Genomic DNA, 18,413 nt, shown 5'->3' on the forward strand with positions numbered 1-18,413 from the left:
GTAAGAGTAGTCATTTGCATAAGAAAAAAAGGTCTCATTTTCTAAGGAAGGAGCCCTAAATATGAAAAATTAGAATAATACAATCTTCAAGGATTTTAGGAAAAAATCAATAAAATCCTGAGTTTTTGATGGGCCCATTGAAGCCCGGAGGAAGCTTGTTACATTTGGGCCAACAGAAATGGTCCACAGGGCCACATTGCGGAGCACGAGCGCCCCAAGTGGCGGACGTGTGTGAGATAGGGCCCAACGGAGCCGTGTCTTCCTCCTCCTTCCCCAAACCCTGCAGAAAACCTTGCTGATCTTGACGTCTCCGACCAGATCACTCATTCACTCGTTAGTTTAAGTGTGAGGCCGCCGCGTGCAGGCGGCGACGGTGGTGGCGCATGCGAGGCGAGCGCTCTAAGGCTGTTCCCCATGTATTGTACAATGTCACTGCCGCTTGCTCCCACTCGCGGCAGCGGTGATCGCAACACCGAAACCCGCGGCCCTTGGGGAAAAAACGGTGGCGATGAGGAAGGGTGCCGTGGTTGGCGCCAGCCTGGTTCCCGAGCGGTGGCCCGCCTCGGATCCAGGCCTTGTCGGGGCCACCCCTCTCCCCGCCCCATCGCGCCGCGTCGTATTACAGGCCCTTGGTCGGGTTGACAGTGCTGTGCGGCGGGGGTTGGGGTTGGGGACCGTGGGGTCAGGGTTCGCGGCGGGTTCTGGTCGGGGGCATGGTCGGGCAATGCGGGATCTGAGCCACCATTGATGGATTCTCTCAACCATTTTGTTTCAGACTTGCGGTACGCTCGCTGTCTCCTCCACCTCGCCTCGTCATCCTCCTCCTGCTCTCACCCCCGCCGCCGCCGCTTATGTGTGTATCTCACATTCCACCCCTGAACCCAAACCCTAGATCGAATCGAGGCTATGCATGGGCCATTCTCCGGGGCATCCGTCGCTTCAGGTCCCATCTCTATGGTGCTGCCTCACCGCCGCTCCATTGCCTTGGCATCGGTGGTGGCAGGGGATGGGAACTTTGCGGTGGCTCCTGACGCGGCTTCCGAGTCTGGTTTGCGGGCTGGCCGCGGTGCCCTGATTCGAATGTATGAACATGGATATATAGATTGGTCATGATGCATTACTTATCTTCTATCATTACTACAGCCACTGCAGCAGCAGCAGCGATCTCTTTCTCCTTGCTATTGCCTCTGTGCTGAGTTGTGCTGTGATCTGCTCTGTTGAATGTTCGTAGCCCTTTTGCCCCTCATCCTCTCCACCTTGGTGGCATTTGGAAGGGGGGCTCCTATATGTGGAAATCCTATCCATCTTCCGAAAGATGGATAACTAAATAGCTATAACCCAGTAGTTGCCCAATAACTGGCCGTCTGGCCCACAACGGCCCAACGAACTATCTCAATATTTTAGATAAACTATCACAACATTTTTTACATAAAAAAGTTGGTGAATGTAAAAAAAGGTTGAGAAAAAAAATTCCTAGACCCATGGAGTGTGATGAGGGGTGATGATGTTCAACCTTTTTGGAATAGCATGCCATTGAGCAATTGTGGCAACCGTGGGTATCTAGTTTGAGCCGACCCTCTCCCATCTTGAAGCCTTTACTCATCCCTTATTGTTTGGGGTTCTGCACTTAGGATGGTCATTCAGATACTTGATAACCAGCGCAGTTCCACCTACATTAGGATGCGTAAATTGTGCAACAAGATGTGTGAAGTCTTGGCTTGTATGATCGAGCAAAGGCGAAGCTGAGCTGAGCCCTCTTAGTGCTATTTAAATTTTAACAGTGTTGACTTGGTATACGATTCATATTTTTTCCCCTCTGTTTTCATCTTTAAAACTATTTCCTGCTTCAACACTATCCAATGTGTAAAAACTGCATACATGCTGAAGCCAGAACTTGGGATCAAGGACTGGTGCACGGATGCCCATTTTTGGCAGCAGCATCAAAAGAGGAGAAGAATGATTTCCTTTTCCTAAGAGTTGGTTCTGTTGCTAACCAAATCCAAATATTTCTTCCATTGCATCCTGTTAGTTGTGGATTTGAGTGTTGCATGGTTCCCTACTTATTCAGTCTGTCAATGCAAGCAAGCATGGATTAGTTGCTTACTTCTCAATGTAAGAAGCAAAAACAAATCTACGTTTGGATGGATCTTGACTAATAAATGTGGCCCTCTTAGGTCTGAGCTTTCTGGGGCCATCCTTGCTGCTACATCACTTTGGCATTTTTTGTACTTGAGCATCTATGGATGCTTTTAGCAGCAGACGTTTGGTAATTGTGGGGTAGTTTTGCTATGGTTTTTGGTTGAGGTTTTTTGTCGGGTGATGCGAGATCATGTTACAGACGTAGACATTTGGTGTGATTATGATTTTATATATTCCTTTACCCTGCTCTCTCATGTGCTCATTGTGTGGACAGATGCATTCTCCTATCCTCTCTCTCTTTCTCTCTCTCGTTTGTTTATCTATTTTTATTTGCATGACATATGTTAATTTTCACTGGCATGCATGCCTTTGAGAATTCAAGAATGTCATGCGTAAATGGACCCGCATCTGTACATAGAAGGGAGTGCTGATGAGTGGCAATGATGATCAACCTCTTTTTGAAGGAAATGCCTTTGATCAGTTGAGGCAGCTCTGGTATCAAATTTGACCTTGACCCTCTCCTCTGTTGCAGCCTTTGCGATCTGTCCTTGTTTGTGGTTGTGTACCTAGGATTATCATTCAGATGAGTGATAACCAGCGCAGCAAGGGAAGATATGGCTATGGTGAATTGGAGCCCCCTTTTTATGCTATTTCACCTTTAGTACTACTGCCATTGTGGTATTCACCGTCTCTTCTATATCCATTTGTGAAGCTATTATTTAACTTATACACGGATGGGCAATTTATTACATTGAAAAACTGTCTATTGCATCTTGGTCATCACCTTAGGGGCTTTCTTGACCATGCACTTGCTTCTGCGTGGATGCTCTTCCTATGCATAGTTGCAGTGGTGAGGGCTGGGAAATGCAGGGTGGTGTTGTTTGGTGTAACTTCCATATTGATGGTTTGCTTATCTGAGGCGATATGAGAGCTATTTGCCTTTTTCTAGTGATGGATGGCTGTTTTGGTTCAATGTTTGATTGGTTTATTTTGCCATGAGTTCTACTTATCCTCTGCTTGCTGATGCTGTGCTAAATTGTTGACTCACCCTTACCTCAAAACTCTTTGCTCCACCTTGTCATCATCGCACCTGCCCTCCTACTGGATGGTGTGAAGTGGATATTCATGTGAGCAGTTTTTATTTCTTTTAGTAAGGAAGCCTGAACTTGCTTGGGAGAAAAGGCTTTGTTATTGCTGTTGTTGAATCCCTAACTTATTTTTGATGATGCTGTATGATTTTGAGTGAACTGGTATCTGTTTTTGTGGATTCAAAGATTCTCTGCTACTAATCTAGGGCAATGATGATGATCCTTTTCTGAAAGCATGCCTTTGAGCAATCAAGGCAGCTGTTGGGTATAAAATTTAAGCTCACCCTTTTTTGCAGCCTATGCTTACATTCCTTCTTGTTGGTGGTTCTGTACCTTGGATGGTCACTCAGATGAGTGATAACCAGAGCAATTCCACTTACATCAAGATGATTTGCTTTTGGATCAAGGGATGTTTGGGTTGGGTTTATATGATTGAGTAAAGGGAAAGCTATGCACTCTCAATACTATTTCACTTTTGATGCTGCTGTCATGATGATACATTCACATTGTTTTTCTTCTCCATTCATCTTTGAAGTCATTGTCAACTATACAAATGATTAGTTTTTGGTTTGGGAAAACTAGTTACATGCTACATCCAAATCGCCACCTTAGGGGGTCTGCCTTGACCACACTTGCTGCTGGCTGGATGCTCTTCCCTGGCAGAGGTTGCTGACCTGCAGTGGTGGGGCTGGGAACCATAGGTTGTTGGTGTCTGGTGCAACTTCTAAATTGAGGGTTCAGTCATCTGAGGTGCTATGTAAGCTTGTACCAGTGATGGATGGCTTGTTTGTTCTGAGCTTTACTGCTGGTAGAGGTTGCTGACCTGCAGTGGTGGGGCTGGGAACCATAGGTTGTTGGTGTCTGGTGCAACTTCTAAATTGAGGGTTCAATCATCTGAGGTGCTATGTAAGCTTGTACCAGTGATGGATGGCTTGTTTGCTCTGAGCTTTACTACGAACGCCCCCTTCTCTGATCTTGAATTCTTCTCTCCTCACTGTCAGCATCATTGTACTCATCACATCCACCTCCACCCTAATAGATCAGTGTGGAATGGATATCCATATGGACTGGGACTTCCTTTTGTTGGTAAGGTTGTATAAAAGCCCTAGCATGCTTAGAATGACTTCATTTAATCCCATTTTTCCTGTTTTGCTTTGAGCAATGAATGATAACCAGTGAAGCTCTACTTGCATTACGATAACTGGATGAATAATTTGTGCATGAACAGAACTACAGAAGTCTTATTGTTAGGTTTGTGTGACAAAGAAAATATGAAGCTGGGCCTTCAAAATGCTCTCTATTTTGGCATTTGTAGTGCTAAAACTTGATCATCCCTCACCAACAAGGCCCTTGTTTAGTTATTGTTTCCATAGATGCTCAAATTATCTTGTTATGTCCTATAAATTTCCTCTCTTTCATTGTTCTTTGCACTCTGTACTCCTTTTATTTTCTCTTTTATTTGCTTCAACTATCTTGTGATTTGATCATTTGAACTTCAATGTTATGTATATTTATTCTCTTTCAATTTTTTATTCCTTTCTGTGTGTATACTTTTCTGGATACTTGGTGCATACTTTAGAACAACCAATGGATGTCAATGATGAATATAACTCAGAGATGCATAGAAAAACTAAGATCGGATACCAGTGCTTTTTTGGGGTCATCAGTTTAGGGTTTTGTTGTGAGTGATTCCATTTTTCTTGCAAAATGGAAGTGCCAAATTGGTCGGCTTACTTATTGAGCAACCATTTGGATGCTGAAATAAAGGATCACATTGGGGGTGTAAATATCGAACATGGGATACAAATCATGGGGAAACAACAAATTTAGAAGTTGCCTCTTCTAATCTTACATGCTGGGTGGCCACAACTTGTATGATTAATGGGCCAACACTGAGCCTCCTACTCACAGTAGTCAGTAACCACAGCTTCACTTTCGACGTATCCTCAGATGTATTAATTCATGCTCAATGATGGACAGTGGAGAATAAAAGCTGATGATCTGAAGACTGGCAGTGATAATTTAACGTGGATAAAATATGCATGTCTCTTAACTATTGGAGTTATCTGTGGTTATCAAATGCAAGTGTATTAACTTTAGTACCTTTTTGAAGCCTGCTCATCTGTTCAAGTAAGGCACTAATGTTGGTGCTTTGGTGACACTTTAGCTCGGATAATCTTGCTGATAACCAGTGCAGTAGATCTGCCTATGGAGTTGTTCATTGTATGCTATTCTGGGTGCTTATTCATTGGTTGTTGGTCTCTTATTGCTACTACCATGGTTCCTTTTTAAAAAATGAAAATCCTAAAACAATACCATTGGATAAATCTACCAAGAATTGAAATCAGTTCAATGAGCTTACCCTCAACTTTTCACATTTATTCCATATTATGTTTTCCTATGCATGAGAGTGATCTTGTGATCTGGATATTGGGATTTGAATATTTACTGTTGTGTTTGTCTTTCTGCAGATTCATTCAGATTTTACTCTACTGATTGTTAAGAAAGAACAGCAGCTTGCGTGCGGAAAAACATGAATGTGCACCTTAACAAGGCAATTGGTCATTGATGGTGCCATGCCTGTAAGCATCAACTCTACTGTAACACCCAAAATTCCATCATGAAAATAATGTAAGTAACTCGGTCTAGTTTTTCGTGCTCTAAGGATTAAATAAATTACTTTAATTAAATTACGGTCTTTAAATAATTAAAGAGCACTTGAAATAATTTTAGAAGCAATAAGTGATTGGTAGAGTTTTTCTTTTCTCTTTTATTTTGGCTTTTGTTTGAATGCTTGCTTTTGAATTTCAAAAGAATTTGAATTGGATTTTGAAAACTTCAACTCTATTTAAATTCTCAAAACCCACCACCTCTCTTTCCTCTCCTTGGGCCGAAATCTCTTCTCTCTTTTTCAGCCCACAAGCATTTTTTTTCCCTTTCCCCCTCCCAACCGAATGGGCCCTTTCCACCAGCCGGCCCATTTTCTTTCCCTCCCCCCTCTTTTCTCCCTACGCAGGCCCAGCTCTCCTTTTTCCTTTTGGGCCGCCACCTCCCCTCTCCTTTTCCCCCTCTTTTCCTTGCGTCGGCCCAGCTTCCCTTTTCTCTTTGGGCTGCCACCTCCCTGTCTTTTCCTCCCCACCCGCCGGCCCAAGCTGGCCCAACCGGCCTGCTACCCCTTCATCTCCTACCTCCAGGCGCGTGGAGCACCAGAAACACCCGCACGGGTGCCGTGCGCCGCCCCGTGTGCCGCCGGCCGGGGCCCCCTCGCCTCCCGGCGTCCCTCGGCCTCCCGAGCCCCTCCACGACCTCGCGACGTCTTCCCTCCCCCACTCCCGGCCTCAAACCGTCGCCCCCTTCTTTCCTCTCCCTGGAAACGGCCGCGCAAAGCTTCAAAGCCATTAATGGCCAGCCGGCTCTTGATTTCTCCCAGGAGTCCCCTCCGCTCCTCCCCGGGGCCTATAAAGGTCACCATTGATCTCGCCCGGAGTTCCTCTTTCCGTTTTGCTACCCACCCACCACTCTCTCGCACCGCCGCCCAAGCTGCGCCGCCGCCCGTACTATCGCTGGTGAAGTTTCTGTTCTTCTCCGGTGAGGGCCCTCTCCTTCCTTTCCCTCCCTCTCTCCCTCCTCTCCCCCACCGAGACGCCGCCGCCCGCGCACCGGCGAGCTCGCCGCCGACGAGGCCTCCGCCCACGCCGATGAGAACCCTCCCCGTCGGCCATGCCTCTGTGTGCTTGGTTGCCTGTTGGAGGAAGAAGATGGAGTTTTTGCGATCTAGTCCCTGACCTCTCTGTTATTCCTTTTACTTAATTCTTGTGTCTTGTAAATTTTCCAGAGAAGTCCCTGAAGTTCCTGTATTCTTTTATTTTAACCCGAGCCATGTCATTTTATAGATCTAACCCTATGTTTCCCTGTTTTTGCATGTTCTGTTCAGTATATCTTTCTAAAATTCCATGCTAGCCCCTGAAGTATATAGTTAATTTTGTTTTAGCCCCTGAAACTTGTTTATCTCATACCTTCTTCGTTTTAAATCCGATTTCAGCGATTCTCGCGCTCACGCGATCATCTCTGCATGAACGTTAGATTTAGGAGTTTGTTGTAAGCCTTTGCATATGTTTGTTGTACTTTTTTAATCATTCTTTGTTTGTTTGCCTTGTGTGATCGTGTAGACGACGTGACGTTCGCGGAGGAGCAAGTCCAAGAGTAGCCACCGTTCGAAGAAGAGTACTCCCAGTTTGCCGAGGAAGGAAACTGGCCTTCCCCCCCTGCATGTTCTTTTTGTCCCAATAATATCATGATTAAGCACTTTACTTATTTCTTGTATGTGCATAAGTTTGACGGGAATGCCTATTAAGGACTTACCTAGTTTTAATCCTTATTCTTTGAAAACCTGTTTAATCATGTTGGGTAGACTTGCTAGTCGCTTAAATTGGGTTGGTAATGTGCTAGTCATGAAACATGTTAATCATGCTTTATTTATGTTTCTATACATGTTTAATTACAAGAACACTTGTTTTAATCGGAACATGGAGAACCACCCAAGAAAACAGTACAACCACAACATCATATGGCTCTGATCTTAGCCGAATAATTAGGCATGTAGTTAGCTGGTGGCTTTACCGAAAGGGCAAGGAGGGGGAAGGTGTTGGGTGCACGATCCGGAGCAGTAGCCTTCGCTAAGGTGTTGTCTCATTAACGGGTTGTGGTCCGCATCGCTACTGAAACTGTAGCGGGCTACTAGTTATCTGTGTGTCTTTGTAAAGGCTTCGTAGTGGACCCCCCAGCCACTCACCAAAGGAAGTGTTTAAGGGCTTTGCAAACCCGGGCAACACGGGGGACCACGAGTTGTGGGTAAAGTGTACGACCTCTGCAGAGTGAAAACTGATATATCAGTCGTGCTCACGGTTAAGAGTGGCTTGGACCCTCACATGATAATTGAAATTAAAGATGAGATTAATCTGTGTTACCTTTACCTTTGGGTTATGTTAATGTTATATGCTTAATTGGGTTGGTATAAACTTACATCTAGTAATTAGGTGCTGCTAATAAAAATTTGACCAATTAAAACGCTAACCGCTTAAAGTCTTGAGCCATTCCTTGTGAGCCCTGCATGTTTCCCCCACCTGCTGAGTACCAACCATAAGTGTACTCACCCTTGCCCAAACGCTGTTCAGAAGCTTGTGATGACGGGGAGTTCTTCGACGACTTCGAGGAGTTCTAGGCAGGCGGTCCACCAGTCAAGCCTGTGGAGAAGCTACGTTGTGTGTGTGTGCGTGTTAAGTTATCGGTGAACGATTAAAGACCTTCGTGTCTATCACGCTGAGTGTAATAAAGTTCCTACTGGTTTATGTACGTTTTTGAACACTGTCTTTGACGTATTCACTGATGATGTCAACATATGTGTGAGAACGGATCATGGCACACATATGCGATGCATTCGGTTTTATCCAAAAACCGGGTGTGACATCTACCCTTCTCCAGTCACTACTAAGATGTTTGTGTTACCTTCATTAATGCTACTCTATCACCTTGATTACTGTTAGGATGTGGATTTTCCCAAAATATGTTAAATGTTAGTTCAACAAATGCAGTAATGCATCAGAATTTAACAGCATGATTCTTTTTAAATATCTGCTTAAGCATTTTCTACCATTTTTGAGAGGAGCATTTGTATTTCTTTTTCTGGAGTCTTGTCTGAACTGTGTACCCGTCTCATATTGCCACAATTCTAATTCTCATCTTAAGGAATTAAATCCTAATGCAGGTCTACTTGGGCTTTGGCTAAAGAAACAGGTCCTTGGTCTGAATTTGACGTGATAAGGAGTGGAAAAAACCACAGAACGCTCTGCCATTGGATCTTGGAACTCCTGTGCCAAGAGCTCACCTTAAAAAAATAAAAACAAAAGAAATAGGGCTCCATGTGTCAGCTGCGGTTGCATATAGCAATGGCTTCCTACCCTCCTACACAAAACTCTGCATCGCATATTGCACCACATCACGTGCTCTTTTATGTTGAGGTGGGTGCAATGCCACCACGTGTGGGCAGCAGCAAAGGTGAGGTGGAAGGGTGGATTTGGTGTCTGCACCATCTGAGGTGGCTGATGATCTCGAGGGATCGAACCCATGACCTCTATAGTGATGTCGTCCATGAGGAACGGCGATGTTGATGCCGGCGCAGGCCAATCACTACCTTCCTGTAGTGCAGCAACACATTGGCTTGGAGGGCCCCCTTGGGCAGCTACCATTGCTGTATTTGGTTGCATGGTGGTTTCTGCCATTGGCCTCGCTTGTTGCCAACCAGGTTCCATTCCCATGTGTGACGTCCCTTCCTCAACTTTGCAGGCGCCTCTCTGCACTGCTTCCATGAGGAACATGCCTCGATCAAAATCCAGTTATCCCTCGACCACAACTTATCCTCTCTTCATTCTCCCATTGGCTTCTTCATCACCCCCTGGACTTGAGTATTTGATTCCTTCTTGTATTTGTTGGATGCCTTTGTTTGCTTGGACGGATTTTGTTTTGTTTGCAAAATCTATCTTTGCTGCGAGTCTTGCTTTGGAAGCGAGATCCAAGTTGGTGATGGTTACTGGAAGCAAGATCTAAGCTTTTAACAGTGACAAATTGCTATTTTGGTTGCGAAATTTTGTTTTGACAAGTCTGCCGTTACCATTGTCATAAGGAACTCTCTTCCTATGTATTTTTGGATCGGAGGGAGTATATATCTATTGGAAATTTAGGATGGCATTGACATGTATGCTTACTCATCCATTTTGTAGCTTACGTACTGTATTCTATGCATTTTGCACCCCTGGCTTCTCTCTAGAGATACGAGCAATCAGATTTGAATATATCTCTGTCCATTCAGTCAATTAAAAATTTTGGTTGTTGTGTGTTCCCTACTATACTGCTCTTCCCATGGTTCGATTAGGCTCTTCAGCATACAACATCAGCCTCAGCTGATACCACAAGATTCAATTCTAGTCTGGTGCTGATGGCGGCGATGACAAATGCACTATTTGCATTGGGTAATCCACCTAGCCAGCAGCCATCTTGGACCTCCCCTTCTCTGGAGCCACTCTTTCTGTGTCCCAAGACATTGGCATGGAGGCTCTCTTGAGCAGCTGCTAGTGGGTTAGTGGTGGCAACATGAGGTGGGAACTGAGTCAGGGGTTTGCTTGGGTATGGTTGGTGGATTGGGCTACCAGTGTGAGGTCTGAAGAACATATGGGGGTAAATCTGTGTTCAAAACTGCCCTAAACTACCTCTTCATCCTGTCTCCTCTCACCTCACTCTTTGTGCCCACATGTAGTATCTTTCTCTTTTTCTGATATTTTATACAACAACAAATAATAATTTTTATGTTTTATGATTCCTTATAACTTTCTATTTTCTTTTCTACTACTCTTGGGTGGCGATGATGATTAAACCTCCCATTAGAGAGCTTCTGTACTTTAGGAGCTAGTACCTAAGATATTTTGATATGTTTGTGCTTAACTAGGATGGCTTGTACTTTAACAAGCAACTAGTTCTGCGACCAATAGCTGACAGTTGGTTCCCTATTTCAATGGACAGTGCTAAACATCAAAGCCTTTATGGGGGCATTCCGAGAATCGAACTTCTCACACCCAAAGCGAGAATTATACCACTAGACCAAAATCCCAAATGCCATATTTTAATGGACAATGCTATTTATTTATTTATTTATATTTGGGAAGCTTGGGGAGATTACATTGTGCTTCCACTGTAAGTTCTCCCGAACACACAAGAGTCGCGCATCACTATATGAAGAAGCAAACTTCCACTGTAAGTTGTGCTGATAATGGGTAAATCTGAGCCATTCAAGTGACCTCTTTTTTCTTCATTGAACCCTTGTTTGAATAACCCCTTGATTTTTTGGAGTCTTTCAATAACAGGTCACATTGAGATATGTCATGGATTGACCTTGGAATAGGTTTGGAAATCTAAAACCGGCTAAACCATCCTATGAACTATGCAAAATCTTCTAATTAACCCCCTGGTGGATTTGAAGGGTGGTTTTGCCGTTGTTGCATCGTTAATGGCAGCTAAGATGCTCATTGAACTGCTTCGTAACTTTTATTCCGTTTTGTACTCTTTTGAGCTCTTATTTGATTATTCCTTTATGCTCTTTTGCATGTCCTATTGGTGCTCTACCAATCTGTGATTTTCTTGCGTTGCTGAACCTGATCTCAAGGAATGTTCTTCACTTGCCCTCCTACTGAATTTGAACCTAGGATATGGGTTAATGTTAGCGGGACTGATAAGTTGAGTTAGTTCCATCTTACTAGTTCTGGCCTCTGTTCCCTCTCCTCTCTTGAATTTTTTTCAACTATGCTCTAATGATAGTGGCTTTGTCCTTGGATGGTCATGCCATTCTTCATGGATGATGAGTGATAACCAGGGCAGCAGCACCTGTCAGAATAGGTTGATCTGGTGAGAAGAGATGGTGGGGATATAGTTATATGATCAAGCAAAGGCGAAGCTGAGCCCTACCAGCAGAAAGTTTGATGTTTAGATTGAATATATTGCTGCTTCATGTTTTTTGAATAAACCTCTTTTGTCACTTGTTTTCTAACTTTTCCTTCTGATTATTTTCAAGTTGAGATGTTTTGTAATTGGCGCCAAGCATCAGGAATTTTATATAACTAGAGGGTACCATTAAAACTAAAAGGCAAGTTTTATTGGACAGCGATTAGACCTGCAATGCTGTATGGTGCAAAATGTTGGCCTACAAAAAGATGACATGTCCAGCAGATAAGTGTTGCGGAAATGCGTATGTTGGATTGGATTTGTGATCATACGAGAAGGGATCGAGTCCGGAATGGTAGCACCAATTGAAGAAAAGCTTATCTAACACCGGCTGAGATAGTTTGGACATGTCCAAATGAAGGCCTCCGGAGGCACCGGTGCGTAGTGGAACCCTAAGGCGTGACAGTAATGTGAAGAGAGGCAAAGGAAGACCAAAATTGATATGGGAAGAGGCAGCAAAAGGAGATTGGAAGGGATGAAATATATCCAAAGATTTAGCCCTGGATAGGAGTGCTTGGAAAACAACTATTCATGTGCCTGAACCTTAATTTATAGCTCTTGTTGGGTTTCAACTCTTGCCTACCCAACTTACTTGGGACTGCAAGGCTACGTTGTTGTTGTCATTCTGCTACAAGACTAAACCTGTTTGCCGTGGCTTGTTGCAACAGCAATGTTTACATGATGAAAGATACTTTCAGTTAACTTTGTTCGTCTCAAATTCTTTTGCAATGATTTTCGAGTTAAGTTTTGGTCCTGTATTCCTGTTGGAGTAGGGTGGGTTTGGAAAAAATCTGGATGCACTGTGTTTTTGGCAGCTACCATGTTTTGGCCATCACGACTATTATACAGGTGCAGTGTTGATCCATCTTGCTACTGCCTGGTTTTTCAGATTGTGTTCTTATTTCTGACACTTTTGTTTGTTGATATTCCTTATTTTGTACTATCCTTCAATAACTGTGTTTATTGAACGCCTATAGAGCTATTGCTTTTTAACATACCTGAATTGTCTGGGTATTTTGCTCAATTTACTGCTAAACAAGTAACCAGTTTTGCAACTAGTTGTACACCTTGCTGCTGCAGTGGCTGTGTTGCTGTAGTACATATTGGAACAGTGGCTGTGTTGCTGTAGTACTTATTGGAACAACCGATCCTACTTAAAAAGTTCATTGATTTGATGCCAACTCTTGGTCTCCTGTAAAGTAAGGCTTGATGCATCTGGACTTGGGTCGATTCCTTGTTTTGTTGGCTGGGTTGCCCCAGCTTTACTTGGATAAATCTTTTTTCCTGCAAAGTTAAGTCACTTATGGTAGAAAGGGATGTGTGGACTCAGCTTGTAGGATGGATCAGAAGTAGTTAAACCCTCTCAATGCGATTTTTTCTATGCTGGGACAGCTATTCGCACATTTTTGCACAGTTTTGTACATTTATTGTCCATCATTCCAGGTATGATGTATGTCTCTTTTTTTTTTGGTGATTTTGTTAATCTTAAGATCCATCGGGTCGGTCTCTTTAGGTGGTCATAGGTATATTTTTCGTATGTATTGTTTTTGGTAAGGAGCTTGATTATCAAGCTAGCAAACAGTCGACGAGATGCCAATACACATGTTCTCACAAACTATTTTCACATCAGTCCGAATGTAGCCTCATATGAATGCCCACGATGAATTCATAAAGCCGAGTATTACCAGTTCCAGGAAATCGTAGAGCTGAAGCTACGAATAGATGGAGTGTTTTGAGTGCGTCATATTCTTCTATTTTAGACTGTAGATATTAATTAGACCTCCTTCAGTTATGCATCGGAGGTGGAGCTTGGAGCTGTGCCAACACATCCTAAGGTCCCGTTTGATTCACCCTGCTTATTTTTAGCACCCGTCACATCGAATGTTTAGATAGTATTAAACGTAGATTATTTACAAAACCCATTACATAAGTGGAGGCTAAACGGCGAGACGAAACGGCGAGACGAATCTATTAAGCCTAATTAGTTCATGATTTGACATGTGTTGCTACAGTAAACATTTGCTAATGATAGATTAATTAGGCTTAATAGATTCGTCTCGCCGTTTAGCCTCCATCTGTGTAATAGGTTTTGTAAATAGTCTATATTTAATACTCCTAATTAGTATCTAAACATTCGATGTGACACGTGCTAAAAATAAGCAAAGAAACCAAACACCCCCTAAATCGTGCTCGCATAAAAAAAATACAACCAACCCAACCTTGCCTTCTATATCCGCTGACCATATTTAAATCACTGGAAATGAATATGACCTTGCCTTCTATATCCGCTGACCATATTTAAATCACTGGAAATGAATATGCCTTTTCCACATGGAGCATTAACTGTTGTCTTGCTATCTCAATGGTGACATGTAGCCGTAGAATGATTCCACCCAGTCACCACAAGTTATTTCTATGTCGTTATCAGACTTCAGGGTGGACGACCTGATCAACTCTCTTTCCATATATTAGAGTTACTATGCTCTTCACTCTTGAGCCTTGGCAAAAGCATTGCAAAGAGAGCACTGCAAAAGAACATGGCCGCCCTGCATGCATTCATCTTCCTGTTCTTGATCTGTTTCTGTTATTCCGATGACCGCCTGACCTCATTAACACCACTGTACCCCGGCGACAAGCTCATATCCAACGATGGCACCTTTGCTCTTGGCTTCTTCTCCCTGACCAACGACTCAACCCCAAGGTTGTACCTGGGCATATGGTACAACAACATCCCCGAGCGCACCTACGTGTGGATCGCCAACCGCGACGACCCAATCGTCTCACCTTCAGCAGAGCTAGCTGTTACCAACACTTCTGATCTTGTTCTCTCCGACTCCAGACGCCGCACTGTCTGGGCCACAGAAAACCTCATCGCCGGTGGCGTTGGAGCCGCCGGAGTGCTGCAGAGCTCGGGGAGCTTCGTCCTCCAGCTCCGCAACGGCACACACGTATGGCAGAGCCTCGACTATCCGACCGACACCATCCTTCCAAACTTCAAGCTGTGGACGAACTACAAGGCTCATGTCGCCGTTCGCGTCGTTGCCTGGAAGGGCCCTCAAGACCCCTCCGCCGGCGACTTCGCCCTCAGCGGCGACCCCAGCAGCTGGGGCCTCCAGATCGTCATCTGGCGGGGGCGAAGCCGGTCATGGCGCAGCGGGGTGTGGAACGGCGCGGCGGCCTCCGGCATCACCAGGTTCATATATTCCAACATCGTCGACGACGGCGAGGAGATATACGCGACGTACAACGCCGCCGGCGGCCCGACAACACACTGGAAACTAGACTACACTGGGAGTGTGAGGTTCCGTGTCTGGAACAACCAGTCGTCGTCGTGGAGTGTTCTGTTCGAACGCCCGGGCAATGGCTGCCTCCACTACGGCGCGTGCGGGCCGTTCGGCTACTGCGACATCACCGGGCGCGTCCAGGAGTGCAAGTGCCTTGACGGGTTCGAGCCCACCGACGGCTTTGCCGGTAACTTTTCTAGAGGATGCCGGAGGAAGGAAGCACTGGCATGCGGCGGCGGAAGCCATTTCTTGACCTTGCCAGGGATGAAGGTGCCTGACATGTTCTTGTACATCAGGAACAGAAGCTTTGAAGAGTGCGCTGCCGAGTGCGACCGCAACTGCTCCTGCACCGCGTACGCCTATGCCAACTTGAGCACCATCCTCACGATGAGTGCCAGTGGCACGTCAAGGTGCTTGGTTTGGATGGGAGAGCTTCTTGATGCAGAGAAGGCCGGTGATATAGGAGAAAACTTGTACCTTCGGCTTGCTGGCTCTCCTGGTAAATTCCATCCCATGCCTGATGTCCCTTCAACATACACACACCGTACCCAACTTGACATGATGATATTCTGCAGTAAACAACAACAAGAAGAAGAAGATCGCCATGGCGATAAAGATTGTACTCCCAACGATGGCATGTCTGCTGATGTTCACATCATCTGTATGTCTTATCACTATATGCAAGTCAAGAAGTAAGAGACAAATTAATAGTACTCGTAATATGTAGCTGTTACCTGTTAAGTGCAAGTGTTGAATGGTTCATATCATTATCAGGCGCCGGACGAAACAAGGAAACACTGAAAGCACCTTTGACCTTTTGGGATCAAAATCTGGAATTATCGTGTATTAGCTTTGAGGACATCACTGCTGCAACAAACTGTTTCCATGAAACCAACATGCTTGGACAAGGAGGTTTCGGTAAAGTATATAAGGTGGTCTAAGGTTTTACCTTGTCGATCATATGATGCAGTAATATCAATCGCAATTCATTCTGTTAAACTCACCAACAATGATATCACGCAGGGGACACTGGAAGATGGCAAGGAAGTTGCTGTTAAAAGGCTTAGCAAGGGTTCTGAGCAAGGGATAGAACAGCTTAGAAATGAAGTGATTCTTATTGCAAGTTTGCAGCACAAGAACCTAGTCAGACTTCTTGGTTGTTGTATTCATGAAGATGAGAAGTTGCTCATATATGAATACCTGCCCAATAAAAGCTTAGACAAATTCCTTTTTGGTAAGTCCTATCACATATTCTAGGAGAAAAAAAATTAGCTGGACTAACAAACACAAGTACACAACTGAATGGTTTAAGGTCCTGTTTGTTTCATATTATAATCTATCTAAATTATATAATCTAGATTATGGTCATGGGTACTATGGTAAAATAACATTTTATGATCTTTTACCCTACTAACCTTGGACCATAATCCAGCTTATATAATCTAGGAGGCAAACAAACAGGGTCTAAGTTTAACTATTTGCTTCATTCCTTTCCATGTCCTAGTAGATCCTGCAATGAAGTCTATGCTTGATTGGTCAAAAAGGTTCGAGATAATCAAAGGGGTAGCTAGAGGAATTCTTTATCTCCATCAAGATTCAAGAATGATGATAATTCATAGAGACCTCAAAGCGAGCAACATCTTGCTAGATGCAGAGATGAACCCGAAGATATCAGATTTTGGTATTGCAAGGATCTTTGGAAGCAATCAGCAGCAAGCAAGTACTAGACGAGTTGTCGGGACATAGTAAGTATTTTCTGCACTAGCTAATCAGAAGTTCAGAACTATTAAATTTTTGTATGTGCTTATAACAATTCTTCAAATTATGCCTATTCGCTTGTGAATTGATTCAAATAGCGGTTACATGTCACCTGAATATGCGATGGAAGGCATTTTCTCTGTCAAGTCTGACACCTATAGCTTTGGCATTTTACTACTGGAGATAGTCAGTGGACTAAAGATCAGTTCCCCTCGTCATCTACTAATGGATTATCCAAGTCTTACTGCTTATGTAAGTGTAACTCTACCATGCATCAAATTTAACAATAAATAAACATATTATCACCAATATAAACAAGCAATTTCTCCTCATGTTCTAGGCATGGAACTTATGGAAAGATGGGACGGCAAGGGATTTCGTAGACACATGGGTTTTGGAGAGCTGTTCGCTTGATGAAGCCTTGCAATGCATCCATATCGGACTATTGTGTGTTCAGGACAGCCCAACTGACAGGCCACTCATGTCATCAGTTGTATCCATGCTGAATAATGTGGCCATGCCACGCCCAGTACCCAGGCAGCCTTTATTTTTTGCGCAGAGATATTATGAGGCCCTGGAAGCAAGAGGAGACTTGGAAGACTCCGTTAATAACGCGAGTCTGTCGATTTTAGAAGGCCGCTAAATTCTGGCGTAATCATTCAGTTGTACAAATTGTATATGATATGCTATTCCCAGAAGCTGTGAGCTGTATTTCGATTTTGTATTTGTGAGAAGGGGCAGAAGGGCGGCTTTCCCCGGTCTGCTGACTCCATACTCTTTTTTGTGACAAGTCGAGCTGTTTCCCAATTTGTCAATTCTGCCCTCATAAGTGCTACGGCAATGTTCAGAATGTTGTTTGATCTGTTTCTAGCCAGTATGCCCAGTTGTTTAGCTGCATGCATTTTTAATTCTTTTTTTTTCTATCTGAACCTGCTGGGCGTACTTACAAGTGTTAAGTGTACGCAGTCATGTAAATTTTGGGAACTTTAACCCTACTGCTGCGAAAATAGTACCGCTCTGAACAAAGCCATGGAGCCTTTACTTGTGACATATATGATAGTTGATCAGTTACTTTGTTGATGTCATAATATTTTTCCAGAAACTGAAAACTTTTTGCGGGATGCCCAGTGAAGAACTTCGCCAGGTGAGGCTGAGGTCGAGCCGATTCAAAGTGAGGAAGGTGGAGCACAGGACACGTGAGTCACTAAGGTTTGAGAAGGTTACTACGAGGATGCAACATGACCGGGGATGATGGCAAGCCGCTAGAACCACCGCCAAGGCTGAGCCTCTGGGTAGCTCGGTGTGTTCCCAAACCCCCAATCGGCCATGAGCCTGCCTATGATGAGGAGGAATCCAAGGTGAAACAGAACAGCTTAGAGGTGCAGCCAAAGCTTAGTGACAGCGGTGGCAAGGTTGAAGAAGGTCGAGGTTTTCACCCCGTGAGAAATGCTCAAGGGGTGGCTGGCGTCGGCAATGACACTTTCCTAATCGAAAGAGAGGAGAGCACCCCTTCTCCTGAAGTTACGGGGTCATTTTGCTAAGTTTTTTTTGACACGGTTCTCGTGATGCACCCTAATATACTCTACTTGTTCACCTG

The 18,413-nt window shown here is 44.2% G+C and overlaps 1 protein-coding gene across 1 annotated transcript; it reads left to right on the forward strand.

The window, feature by feature from the left end:
- Positions 1-14,283: 14,283 nt before the first annotated feature.
- LOC101782282 (G-type lectin S-receptor-like serine/threonine-protein kinase B120) lies at positions 14,284-17,660 on the forward strand. The gene is made up of 7 exons (XM_004965671.1): positions 14,284-15,557; positions 15,634-15,750; positions 15,833-15,990; positions 16,082-16,292; positions 16,566-16,803; positions 16,915-17,068; positions 17,157-17,660. Exons 1-7 carry the CDS (start codon positions 14,312-14,314, stop codon positions 17,457-17,459), a joined length of 2,427 nt encoding a protein of 808 aa, XP_004965728.1. The 5' UTR covers positions 14,284-14,311; the 3' UTR covers positions 17,460-17,660.
- The last annotated feature ends 753 nt before the right edge of the window (positions 17,661-18,413 follow it).

This window comes from Setaria italica, chromosome IV, assembly GCF_000263155.2.
Source record: "Setaria italica strain Yugu1 chromosome IV, Setaria_italica_v2.0, whole genome shotgun sequence".
Lineage (NCBI taxonomy): Eukaryota > Viridiplantae > Streptophyta > Magnoliopsida > Poales > Poaceae > Setaria > Setaria italica.